Source organism: Chenopodium quinoa, unplaced genomic scaffold, assembly GCF_001683475.1.
Source record: "Chenopodium quinoa cultivar QQ74 unplaced genomic scaffold, ASM168347v1, whole genome shotgun sequence".
Taxonomy (NCBI): domain Eukaryota; kingdom Viridiplantae; phylum Streptophyta; class Magnoliopsida; order Caryophyllales; family Amaranthaceae; genus Chenopodium; species Chenopodium quinoa.
In genome coordinates, this window is record NW_018744151.1 from 1104708 (window position 1) to 1117900 (window position 13193).

The 13193-nt window shown below is 33.9% G+C and overlaps 2 protein-coding genes across 2 annotated transcripts; both read left to right on the forward strand.

Annotated features, from left to right (window-relative positions):
* The first annotated feature begins 856 nt into the window (after window positions 1–856).
* On the forward strand, window positions 857–1763 carry LOC110693747 (PH domain-containing protein YHR131C-like). Its single transcript, XM_021870918.1, has 2 exons — window positions 857–1135; window positions 1251–1763. Coding segments are annotated over exons 1-2 (351 nt in total). The 5' UTR covers window positions 857–1133; the 3' UTR covers window positions 1600–1763.
* A 6128-nt stretch (window positions 1764–7891) lies between these two features.
* On the forward strand, window positions 7892–12891 carry LOC110693499 (nitric oxide synthase-interacting protein-like). The gene is made up of 2 exons (XM_021870614.1): window positions 7892–8293; window positions 11934–12891. The coding sequence occupies exons 1-2, from the start codon at window positions 8055–8057 to the stop codon at window positions 12607–12609; spliced, it is 915 nt and encodes a 304-aa protein (XP_021726306.1). The 5' UTR covers window positions 7892–8054; the 3' UTR covers window positions 12610–12891.
* Window positions 12892–13193: the final 302 nt, after the last annotated feature.

Below are 13193 nucleotides of genomic sequence, written 5' to 3' on the forward strand. Positions count from 1 at the left end.
ATGGAATTAATAACAACACGGCTTAATTTCACACCATCAAACATTTTGTATTAGGCTTTTGAGTTATGAATCATTTCTAGCTTAATTATATTCATTTTAATTTCATTCGATCAGCTTGCAATTGATCATTATTATAATTTTTTGATAAAGTTGAATTTTCAAATCTGTGTTGAAGTAACAAAGACTACGTAACGAAATCTTGAGTTATAAGCTCATCTCTCATTTCCAAATAATAGATCGATTGGAGTTTAGTGCAAGGCATGAAAAGGACCCATAGTCCTGTATTGTATGCATAAATCATTAACTTATATATTTTACATTAATGGAAAGTTACATAAGGTGGTTTGTCCTTATTGATAGATTAAACTATTAATTAGACTTCTAATCAAACATTAATTTGGACTTTTAGTATAATTAGTTCCACATGTAGAAGTTCCAACATCCTACCCATTCAAGAAAGTAGAACAATAATATATGTTCACCCTCCATAATAAACTAATACTTCCTCCGTGACTTCTATTTCTGAACAATTGTTCCATCTCCATACAACATTTCGTTCAGATCAGAGTTGATTTATTTAAAAGGATAAGAGGCTATTTATTACTTTTATTTTATTTTTTGTCTTTACATAATTGCACATGAGTTGAAAATTTTATATAATTAAGACAATGATGCGAACTTAATGGGACATTTATTTTTGATATATAGGGCAATTTTAGTGAAACAGACTAAATATATATTAATTAATTAGTCAAAAGAGAGATATGTAGTGGAATTAGTACTAAAAATAATTCCATGGGATACCCTTTGAATCCACCTGAAGAATCATATCATATGGTTTATATTTATTTACATTAAAAGGAAATGACAATAGCCACAACTTCTCCTAGTTGTCACTAGAATAAGCAATAGTAGAAATAATATATAAAAAAATATCTTACATCAAATCTTCAAAATCCCACCACAAACTTTAGCCAGACAATTTATTTACATAAACAAACTTCAACTTGTCAAAACCATACTTTTTTCCACCTTAAAAAAGCCTTCTATAAATATAAAGAAATCATTGCTATTCCTTGTTTGGAGAAATAAAATTGTTTTTTTTTTAAAAAAAAAATGAGGGTGAAGAGAAAATGTGAGTTATGTAGCAATATTGCTACAATATTTTGTGAATCAGATCAAGCAAATTTATGCTATGAATGTGATTCCAAAGTTCATAGTGCTAATTTTCTTGTTTCTAAACATTGTAGGACTCTTCTTTGCCATATTTGTCAATCTCCTACACTATGGTCGGGGTCCGGCCCCAAGTTTGGACCTACTATCTCCGTTTGTCCAACATGTCTCGGTGCCAAAAATGATGCACGGCACCATAATAATAATAGTAATGCTAGAGACTTAAACACGGGTGTCGGCCGTGTAGTGGCCGATGAGGATCTTGATCAGGACGACGATGATGACGAGGAGGAGGAGGAGGAGGACGACAACGATGATGATGACGACGACGATGGGGATGACGGGTTTGAAGATGGTGATGAACATGAAGATGATGAAGAAAATCAAGTTGTTCCATGGTCATATTCAGTGTCACATCCACGGTAAAATGGAAAATAACAAGTGTATAGAGTTGAGTTAGGTGAGAATTATATATGTAATGTGTTATTTTCTTGTCTACAATAATCTACTTACTTTCACTATTGGTCAATATAGTTGAATAACCCTCTTTTGTATGTGTTTTATATTTATATACTAATGTTCTTGTTTAATTTCCCCTGTTTCTTCATTTAATTTCAATGAACTTTATCAATAATCAGCTTATTTATTTTTACAATTGATTAAATTTAAATTATTTACAAACTATATCAACTAAACCAAATAGATTAATTAATTAAAATATACTAATAATTGAGGATTGATTAATTTGTCTAAGACCCTCCCCTCCAAGAAAAGGGACGTGTGGTGGGTCTTTTTTATTACCAAGAAAAGATTTAAACTTGAGGGTCTTATATTTGGATTTATAATACTAAAGGCCAAATACTTATGATCATTGATTTGGTAATGACACTAGCTATATTATTCCCTATTTTGTTTGTGTGGTTTGATTATTTATCGACTGTGTAAATTTATTATCAATATCTTTTAAGGGTTTCTTCCGGCTCGAATATCAAAGAGCCTAATAAGATACATATAGACCTAAAAACTAAAATATTTTAAGATGAATTTCTCTATAAAATAAAAATAACACGATAAAAATATTAAGAATCCAAAGGTTCTTCCAACTTAAATTAACTAACTAATCTAGTGGTCCAAACTCAATTATAATCATATCATTTTGTATATTACATTAACTTTACAAGTATATGCTAAAGTATAGTCGTCATCCTAAAAGTGAATGATTGTCGGTAAGAAATTATAATATTACTACTTGAATTTGGACTTCTTTAGTTAATCTTACCTAATAATATTAATTGAATTATATGTTGAACTACTAGATCGATTTTTCTTCACTTTAACAATTTCACGTTCTTCTTAAGCCAGAAATTTAGTTTCAATTTCAACTAATTAAATTTATTTTACTGGGATATAAAATAAAATGTCCACATTCCAATAAATGGCTTACGGGTATGCTGATGTGGTGCTAGAGTCGGACTGTCAAGTTCTTATAAATCGATTATCAAAGGCTGCAATCTACTATTCTGATCTTGATGGTGTGATCGAAGATATCCTATCTTTAAGTTGTGCTTTTAATTCTTTTACATGGTCACATGTCAAACGCTCTGGTAATATTGTTGCTCATGAATTAGCTAAGCTTTTGCCCTTCGGGATAGAACAAGTTTGGACTAACCATTGTCCAAACGAGGTCGCCCCTTATGTACTCTCGGACACGTTGTCCCTTGAATAATAAAATTGCTCGATGCATTTCCCTAAAAAAAAAAAAATTCAACGTAGTTGCTTCATGTTGCTGATCAATCAATGTACGAAAGCGGCAACTTTCACTTTGGCAGTCCCATGAATCACTTAATAAGGAACTAATGAGTTATTTAAACAACGCGTCATGCAAGTAACCCGGATATTAGGCTTAATATTTTATTTGATACGTCTAGTGTCAATTAGGTTATGTTTGGTTTAATAACATCATTATCCATATTCTAGGTTACTCTCTTATCTTTATCCACTAAATTATACAAGTAGACTCCCTCCAAAAAAAAGTAATACTGAGTATAAAAATAAAAGGGAAATTCTCAATGGTGCTCATCAACTTTTTATTTTTCTTAATGGTAAACACTAGAATTTTCAATTATCTTTGGTAATCATAAATTCTTAATATATATTAACAATAGCATTAATGATATATTTTAGGATATAATCTTTAACTAGGGTTAGTTTTATATTAATAGTTAAATAATTTTTTTTTTTTTAAAAAAAACACCACCCATCCCCCACCAACCCAGCAGGCAGCCACCCCTCACGCCATCCCTCGACCCACCACCCAATACTTCACCGGCGCACCAAAACCCCTTTTCCTCAGCACCATCGCCGTGTTAAACCCCCTCCCCAATCGTATTTCCCTTCTAGAAACCCCCCTCCCTCTCCACGAATTCCCCTAAAACCACCATACCATCCCTTAAAAACCTTAACCGGACCTTCCCAGCCATGGCTAGGGTTCCGATTGGGGTTTTTTCGAGGGTTGGAGATGGTTTTTGGAGTATTTCGCGGGGATAGAAGGCCGCGCTGATGGGCTTCAAGGTCCGGACCGACCGGCGTTGGGGTCTAGCGCGACAGACGCCGAGTGAGCCGCATCGGGGCTGGCCGTTTGGGCGTAGGTGGAGGCGGCGGGTTGGGGCGGTTGGGGTTATGAATTGGGGGAAGGGTTTCAATGGGGTTTCGGTGAGAGAAAGAGGGGGTTTGGGGGATGGGGCATTGGTTTAGGGGAGGGACGACTGCTGGGAAGGCCGGCGCGCCGGCGAGGGTGGAGTCAAGGTCTGGGTGTCGGCAGATGTGGCATCAATGGTGGCAAGGGTGGCACCATGGCAGGGAGGAAGGTTGGCAATTGGTGGTGGCTGACTTTTGTTTTTTTTTTTCTAAACTTTTATTTAATTGTAAAAAATTAAAATAAACCTAACCATAGTTAACTTTTAATACAAAACTATCATTAAAGTTATAAATAACTTTATGTAATAATTTCATGATTATCAAGGATAATTTGTTTTTTTGCTGTTTACCATTGAGAAAAAGAAAAACCTTAAGAGCACCATTGAGAATTTCCCAAAATAAAATAAAATAATACACTACTAGAATTTTCAAAAATAATTTTGTTATTAGAAGTTTATTCCATTCACCTAATCTTTTATCTGATATAATTTTAGTAACAAGAATAGGATAATCTTTATTAACTCATTTATGAATTGAACTTAATTGATTCATGGTTTTTGAAATTATTTTATCTAAAATTAATTATATTCTATATACTTCTTTTGTTTCTATTGACTTACACTCCTATGTCATATTATTTGACTTATACTATATTAAGCAAGTTTTTGGTAAACAAATTCTTTGAAATACTATCATAAATTGTATGTGGAGACAAAATTTAAAGGTAATAAGATGAACCATGTGTACCAAATATAATTTATCTCTCTTCTCCATAAGTATTTTAATTTGCCAAAAGTCATGGGGCAAGTAAATAGAAACAGAGGAAGATTACTCAACCTCGTACAACAATGACTTTTTAGTTCATTCCATTAGAGGAATCCACCCCAATGTTTACTCTAAATGACAATAATAAGGGTCTGTTCTCATACGTTGAAATTCAGTTCAGTTCAGTTCAGCTCCTAATTTTTTTCTCTTATAAAATATTCATTTCATTTCAGTTCAGTTCAGTCAATGAGAACAGGCCCTAAGTAAGTAGTGTTCACTATATATTTAGACCTCATGAGATTAAAAAGTACCTATAATCTTATTGGTTTTCTAGACTTTATTTTATCAGTACAATTATTATATCGAGATTAAAAGTAACAAAAAATAGTTGTTACCGTATATTATTATTAATAAAGACAAATTATAGATTAAGACAAGTAGACAACCTTCATGCAATCACTACTTTAACTTCAAAATCTTATGATATATGGTCCAACTATGTTATTTGATCTTTCTCCATAATAAACCCCAGTTAATCCTTGACAGATAAAGCCTAATCCTTCTAGTTTACTTTACTTTGAAGCAATGTTAAAGTAACAAGTTTCGCAAAAAACGAGTAAAATGATGAATTAGCTCCGACAAATTTTGATTCAAAATGATAATCTTTATTAAAATATCGAACGTTTCGGCGATACTCACAGTAGAAAGCAAGAAATCAAAGACAAAAATAAAATTTAGAGTAAGATATACGATTATTAATGAAATAAAAGATTGGCATAAAAATAATTGGTTGTCCTATGAAATTATGAGCATGGGATTGTTGTAAAAACTTGGGTTCCCAACATATTCACATGCCGACCATGTACTTTCAGTTTACCAAAGTAGTGCAACTTGGTTTATGGGTGTTTTGCTAGCTTCTCAAGATGCTTTATTAGGTTGATTTTTTTTTTTTTTTTTTGAATAATTAATTTAGGGCTTGTTTGGCATCATTTTTGGTTTTCAGTTTTCTGTTTTTTTGAAAACCAAAAACCAAAAACAGGAAACAAGAAAAAGGTGTTTCTATTTTTCTGTTGTCAGTTTTCAAAATAATCATGTTTTTAATTAATTTAAATAATTTTTGATTCATTTTGGGACATATATCATATACTTTTAAAAAACAAAAAACCAAAAAATAGAAAACCGCAGCAATGCCAAACGAACCCTTAGTTACTCCATAGTTTTATTTTTATTCAATTTATGTTAGTCCGTTTGTAAATTAAAGTTGTCTTGTAACATTGTTTGTAGAGAAAGGTATTGTGGTATTGGATTGCCCATTGACTGTTTACATCCACATAAGTGTGGGTCGATAATTTTTCTTCTTGCACAAGTCGTTAAAGTTGGATTCAGATGGAGAATATACATGTTAAAATTAAGAAACTGTAAACTATACAGGTTGTTATAACTTTTTTCATATATGAAACCTAGCTTATATATCTTGAACAATAAGATAAAAATGATCTGTTTTAAATGAATCCGAGATAGGATAGAAGTGTGAAGAATTGAACCTACCACTAGTTTATGATAGCTATGGAACGGAAGAAAGTCACACAATCATATGTACGAACTAATGTAAAAAGGCAAAATGAGAGCTTTAATCACAAACACATAAAACTCCAACCACACCTTATTACAAGTATGTACCTTTCATTCTATAGGCATAAAACTTGGGGCTACATACATAAACACTCATCTACTATACAACGAATAACTTGAGTAAGACCTCCAAAATCATCAAAGCAAAAGGGCCCATATTGACATTAATAATGGAGATGGTATGTGTTTCCAACCATGAGATAGATGGATATATGAAACGACTAAGATTGATGTAACATTATGCAATATTATCCATTGCATCTTGCATGTCATCAAATATCAAGGCATAGGACCATTTGGACGATTCAAATGAGGTCAATTTCATGGTGGCTTCAAACTTGGAACACACTTTGTTTTGTTTTTTTTTTTTGTTTTTTTAATTTTCGGAGGGGGTTACTAATAGCACGGTCCACAAGGTATGGTATACTTGATTTTTCATAAAAATGGTTTTATGTTATAGGCTCGTTAGCCATATGGTCGTGTTCGACATTAGTTTTTAGTGGTTTAATTGGGTCAAATTATTATGTAATAGAAACTTTTTGTTGTTTGCTAATGTAGTGGCAGGACTGCAGAAGTAATGTTTAGTGGTTGGTGTAGATTTTGTGAAAAAATAATATCGTTAACGGTTTAGAAGATTGAAGATAGAATTTTATAGACGATAACTAGTCAACATCAATTTTATCAAACACTCATATTAAATTATTTATTTTCGAACATTCTGTTCACATCTACTCATAATAGCTACACGTATGTATTTATGTATCAATTAAATGACAATATAGAGATGATATTGTAGATTTGTAGCTACCAATTATGTGTTGGAAGCTTGTTTCTAATGGAACCCATCAAGTGGCCTAAGCCCAAACGGCATTCAACCAACTTTTTGTCGAAACATTGGGCTAAGTTGGGACATTAAATCCTTCATTTTATGAAGCTTGTTATCATGAAGGGCCGATTATCCCACATGATTTAAACGGGTCTTGAATATTTCCCTGATTTCAAAAACGGATAGTCTCATTATCCTTCTTCAATGATTGATTATAGGTCAAAGTATGATTGTATGAACTCCATTCGTCCTAAATACTTGTTACATGAATATTTACACAAAATTTATGCATGTGAAAAACATAAATGGTGCAAGTAATTTTGGACACCTCAAATAGTAGAAAAGTGGTGTAAGTATATTAGGACATCCCAAATTAAGTAAATTGAGATAGATATAATTACACAAATTATAATCTTGTTACCAAAATCTTCACCTTCAAATTATGTCAAACAATCGTGGGCTTGGCCGCTAAATTATTATTTCCATACCAAAGCCAACACTTTTTCTCTAATACAAATATTTTAAATACATTCTAAGTTGTAGGATAACATTCAATCAAATTTGCAATTCTTTTTGATATACTCTGGGGTGAGGTATTTTTTTGCTCATTTAATATTTTTTTTAAAAAATAAGTTTAATAAACACAAAGGTAGGTATTGTACTATTGTAGGATAACACTCCTCTTATATTAATGGTAATTTATGCTCAAAGTTTTTTACTAGAGCAAAAAATAAGGATATACGAAGCATTATACAAATATTTAAAACTTTCCTTAAAAAAATACATGTATTTAAAACACCTTTATATTTAGACGGTGAAAATAAGGAAGTCATCTTCACAGTTCTAGGGTTCCAAATCCAATTTCCCCAAATTCAATTCCCTCCTTCTTTCGATCTCTCTCCAATCAAATTCTGCAATTCTAAGCAGTAATTAGGGGTTATTCCGAAATCGAAGCTAAAAGATGCCTCAAAGACACTCGAAGAACAACAATGATCTCGCGTTTTTCACCTACGATGAGAAGCGAAAGCTAGGGTATGGTACCCAGAAAGAGAGATTAGGGAAAGACTCCATTAAACCTTTCGACGCTTGTTGTCTCTGCTTGAAGCTTGTTATTGAGCCTTTGTGTTGCCCTAAAGGTCATGTATTTTGTAAAGAGTGTATCCTCGAATGCTTGCTTTCCCAGAAGAAGGACATTCAAAGGTAATTTCTCAATTTCCTTTTTATTGTAGTTTTTATTGATTGTTAATTTTGATTTTTCTGTGCTAAATTGTTGTTTTGTATAGTATGATGATGTAATTTTTAAGTTTGATTTAGTTTAGTAGTGTATTGTTGATTTGGGGATCTGGATTGAGTGTTGTAAAAGGTGGAATTCATTGTGTTATACAGTAGAATGATTAGCTTGATGGAATTAGGGCTTACCTGGAAGGCGGATAGTGGCGTTTGTGGCTGAGGGTAGTATTGCTGTCCTTGTCCTCCATTGGTGATTATAGTATTTGTAACTCGGCGTAAATTTGGATTGTAATTTTGTTGGATAATTCTCCATGTGTTTTTTCAAGGTATTAACTTTTCATTATCTCTAGTGATACATAGTCAAATATATCAATGATCATACAAGCTGATTGATAATCTGAAAGTTAATTAGGGAATGAAGGAATTATGAGGCAATGAGGTGTGTTATGGAAATTCTCGTTTTCTTCTTTGCTATTGCCGTATTCCCATAGAGATGAAGTCAACTATTTGAAACATTATGTTTATGGATGTGACGTAGTTTTACATTGGTTGTCACAGATAACTATATGTGGACGAATTTTCCTGCAATCAAACAAAAGATAAAATGATGTGAGGTCATACATTGTAGAAATTAGTAAATGATCTATGCACCAATTAAAGATACCTAGGAGGTTAGGCCTCACTGATTGGGTCTGTCTTGGGCATTTAGACAATATTTTGCTGTTTATGGAACATCTGTATAAGGCAAATTAGGGGCTTTCCGCATCAGTCTTCTTTAACTGTATTTTATGTTAGGTGACTAAATTTTGACACGGAAATGTTGTCTTGAGAGTATAGAACCAATGTACAAAAAAGCTCAAGGTGCACCAAGGCGTTTCCGAGTTCCCTTTGCCTAAGGCGTGCCTTGTTGAAGTGAGGCGCATATAATTAATAATAACAATGAAAAATCTGTTGTGCGTTTTAGTGCACCTTAGTGCGCCAAAATCGTTTTGCCTAGACCACTAAAATCGCATGACCTTTCAGGCCTCGCGCCTTAGATGTGCTATTAAGTTTGGATCTGAAATTAGAAAATATTCCATGGAAAATGAGATGCAATTTTTGGAGCTTTTTAAGAGATATTAGGGCTTTGTTAAGAGTTTTGTCTTTAAAGAAATTGGAGGTTTAATTTAAAAGACACAAACCATATCATTTTAAGGCAAGAGCCTTGTCCACTATGTCTAGATAAAAGGAATTGATGAAAGAGGAGAGTTGAGTAACGACACATAGAGAAGTCTTTTCTTGTGAAAGAGCCACCTACCCTTAATGTAATCTGGCACTTGTAAGTCCAAACCTTTTGTCTCACTTATATGTATCATTGCTTGTACCATTCACTCCCATTAGTACATATCATAAATAAATGATGATTTGGACCAACGAGAATTAGTGGCACAAGTGATAGTATATATAGGTAGTACTAATTATGTAGACTCATTTTTAAGTGGGTTGGTGGTGCCATATGCTCCTTTGCCAAAATAAAAAGTAAATAAAAGAAAGATGGCTTAATTGCTAATTGGTTGGCACTCCAATACATATACTCTACTAGCTTTTTAACTCTTCCTCGGTGGTCATCTATCATGGAAGCTTTTGGCACCTATCTGAAGACCATTCCTTCATCTAGATTTTAGATCCAGATTGAGGATGGTTTGTGATTGCCACATTGGTCTGCTCGCTAGTATCATTGCAGATTGATTCTGTTATAAGTGATAAAAAAAAATTATAGCAATTGAACCTGAACCACATATTGTCGTCTCTACTTTCACTTGTCAAGATGTGTGGTCCATATTCATTTGCTATTACAATTATTGTACAAGGGAGTTATCGGACATGTAATATAGAGGATTATAATGCTTGTCTATGTGTTTGACCTTGATACAACCATCATGAATGGTACCAGTGTTTGAAAAAGTGCGCTGAGGCACAAGGCAAAATGGGGTAAGCGCTGAACTTGGTCTAGGCAAGGCGCTTTTGGTTAGGCGCACGAGGCTCACCAAAAGCGCAGTAGGTGCACGGTGCACCTGAAGCAAATTTCTGCCAATTATTTTTAACTGCTTGTACAGTGCGCCTCACTTCAAAGAGGCGCGCCTTAGGCGCACCTAGGCCCTGCATAACCCTTCTCGCCTCAGTGCGCCTTAAGCTTTTTTATACATTGAATGGTACCATTGGATTTTTTTTGATATATTGGCAGAATGGCATGTTTAGGAGAAAGTTATTAGCGTTACCCAATATAAAGAAAAGAAATTAGTCTGATTATGAAAAAAGGTGAAAGAGAAGATCAAAGGAAAAGGGTAAAAGTTTAAGGTGAAAGAAATTAGTTAGAAAGGTTACTCGGATTAAGAAAAAAGGTGAAAGAGAATATCAAAGGAAAAGGGTAAAAGTTTAAGGATTACTTTTCAATTTAGTGAATTTACGCTAAAGGGAGAGGATTTATCTATATAGTAATATATATTAATATATTATTGAAAGTAAACTATGTGAACAATTTAAGTGGTATATTTTGGAATGATTTATGCCCCTGAGTTGGGGTAACTTTACATTTAAGATAGCATAGTGGTGGGTAGACTGATGACTGAGATGCGCCAAATGCATTCTAAGTCGGTTTGGTTTGATGCGAGTCTTGATAATTCCAATCTTTATTGCTCTCTACAGTCAAATGTCCAAAAAAAAATGTTTGAAATTTTGTGTATCTGTTGGCATTTGTTTGGCTCATCACTGGGTAGTTAATTGGTCATCGCAATGTTGGTTGGCCCTTAAAAAAACAAAAGATTATGCATTATGACTACATTATTTATTAAAGATAGATATTGAACTATTGAAGATTGTGGTTAGTACATTCAGTTGAAATAGGCAACTGAAAGTGTTTGGAGCGTACAGCGCAGCTTCTATAGTTCTATTAGTGTCTGTTATTTTTTATTTCGCTATTGGATTAACAGATGCTTCTCTTACCTTGAATCAGGGCACGAGCCTCCTTTTTCTCTTGTAAAGTGGGTAGAAAAAGGATGTGATTATATCCTGAATGTTAGGGTTTTTTCAAGGTAGCTGTATTTGTGTGAAAGATGAGGATTTAATTATCTGTACTTATTTAGTCAAACATGTCATTGATTTTAAAAGCTTGAGCTCCATTTTGACTTGTCCATTTGCTTTTACAGCATCCCCCTTGGACCCAGCAAGATCTTTTAAGCACATCATTTGTTTCTATATTCCATCAGCCATAATAATGCGGACATGAATTTTGTTTCCTGCACATCTTATTTTCCCATGACAAGCTCTAATTATGTATCTCCTTGACATCAGTCACTTGATTATATATATCTCTTGCAGATAGAATATAAACTTTATCTTGCTTTTATGTTCAATTGCTAGGAGATGTGGTAGGTGGTCCTTTTATGCTCTAAAAGGTTTAGCCCTTTTTCTATGGATAATGAATTTCAGTCTGTAGTATTACTGACCTTATTTTTTGACATTCTGAAGGAACTTATAGTTTCATAAGAAAGTTTCTTGAAAACATCTGTCTTTTTTCTTTCTCTATCAACTACATTATTAGATATGTTAAAATCATCAATTGTGATTGCAGAAAGCTAGCTGCACATGCTGCACAGAAAAAGCAAGAGGTTGGAGAGCAAGAGGAGAAATTGATGCTTCAAAAGGCCCGAGAACTTGAGGCATTTGATCAGCAAAATCACGGGGCAGTGCCCCATCACAGTGATAAAAATTATTCTCGTGATAAGAATGGTTTTCATGGTGCAAATAGTGTAAAGGCTACTTCTTTTGAAGAGGAAGCCTTGAGAACAATGAAAGCTTTCTGGCTTCCTTCTGCTACTCCAGAAGCAGCGGCCAAAGTAGAGGCTCCTTCCACTAGCACAACTTGTCCAGAGGGAAACGAGAAGCTAAAGCTGAAATCCCTTTTCCCCATATATTTCACAGAAGAAAAGGGTGAGGACTACAAATCCACGGCTTATGACAAAAAACATATTTGTCCAAGCTGCAAGGTTACAATGACAAATGCAATGTCACTTGTGGCTCTTAGCTCTTGCGGTCATGTATTCTGCAAGAAATGCGCAGATAAGTTTATGGTCGTTGATAAGGTTTGTCTAGTTTGCAATAAGCCATGTAAAGAGAAGAATCTAGTAAATTTGAAGAAGGGAGGTACAGGATTTTCTGGTCATGATGAGAATTTGGAAGCAAAAGATTTCAAGCATTTGGGAAGCGGTTCAGGTTTAGGGCTAGTAAGGCCTGCCCAGAAGGTTTAAGTTCAGATTTTACATGTATGTAGTTGCAGAAAACAATGCCTTTCAACTGCAGTTTCTGAATGGCCGTATAGCAAATTTTCTTTTTCTGAGCTTTTGTAACTGTATTAAGATCTTATTGTTTTTCTTGTAATCTTTTAATGTTATGTGGCGAGTCATATACGGAGTATCTGTTGTTTTCAAATACTTAAAAGGCAAGGATTTGTAGATCCCACCCGTAGGATGACAGGAAGCTTTGTGTAATTGTGTTTTTATTGTACTATGTACGAAGTTATGAAACTCTCACTAAGTCGGGGTTGATTACTTACAACTCACCAACATTGGCTATAACTCGTATAGTCGTTAATTCGTTATACCAGGGGTGAAGCATTATAGAGACCCAACTCCCCCATGGCCCCAAGTTTTCCACAACCTAGCATAAAAACTCAAGTGTCCAACGTTAGAGAAAAGGAATCAAGTCTAGCTTTGCCCCTGCGGCCTCGTCCCCCTGTATTGCACAATGAAACTTAGGCAACAAACGAACAAATCCAACCTTCAACATCAACACCAACACAAAGACAATGCTGAATAGATTAGCTTTTGAGTCA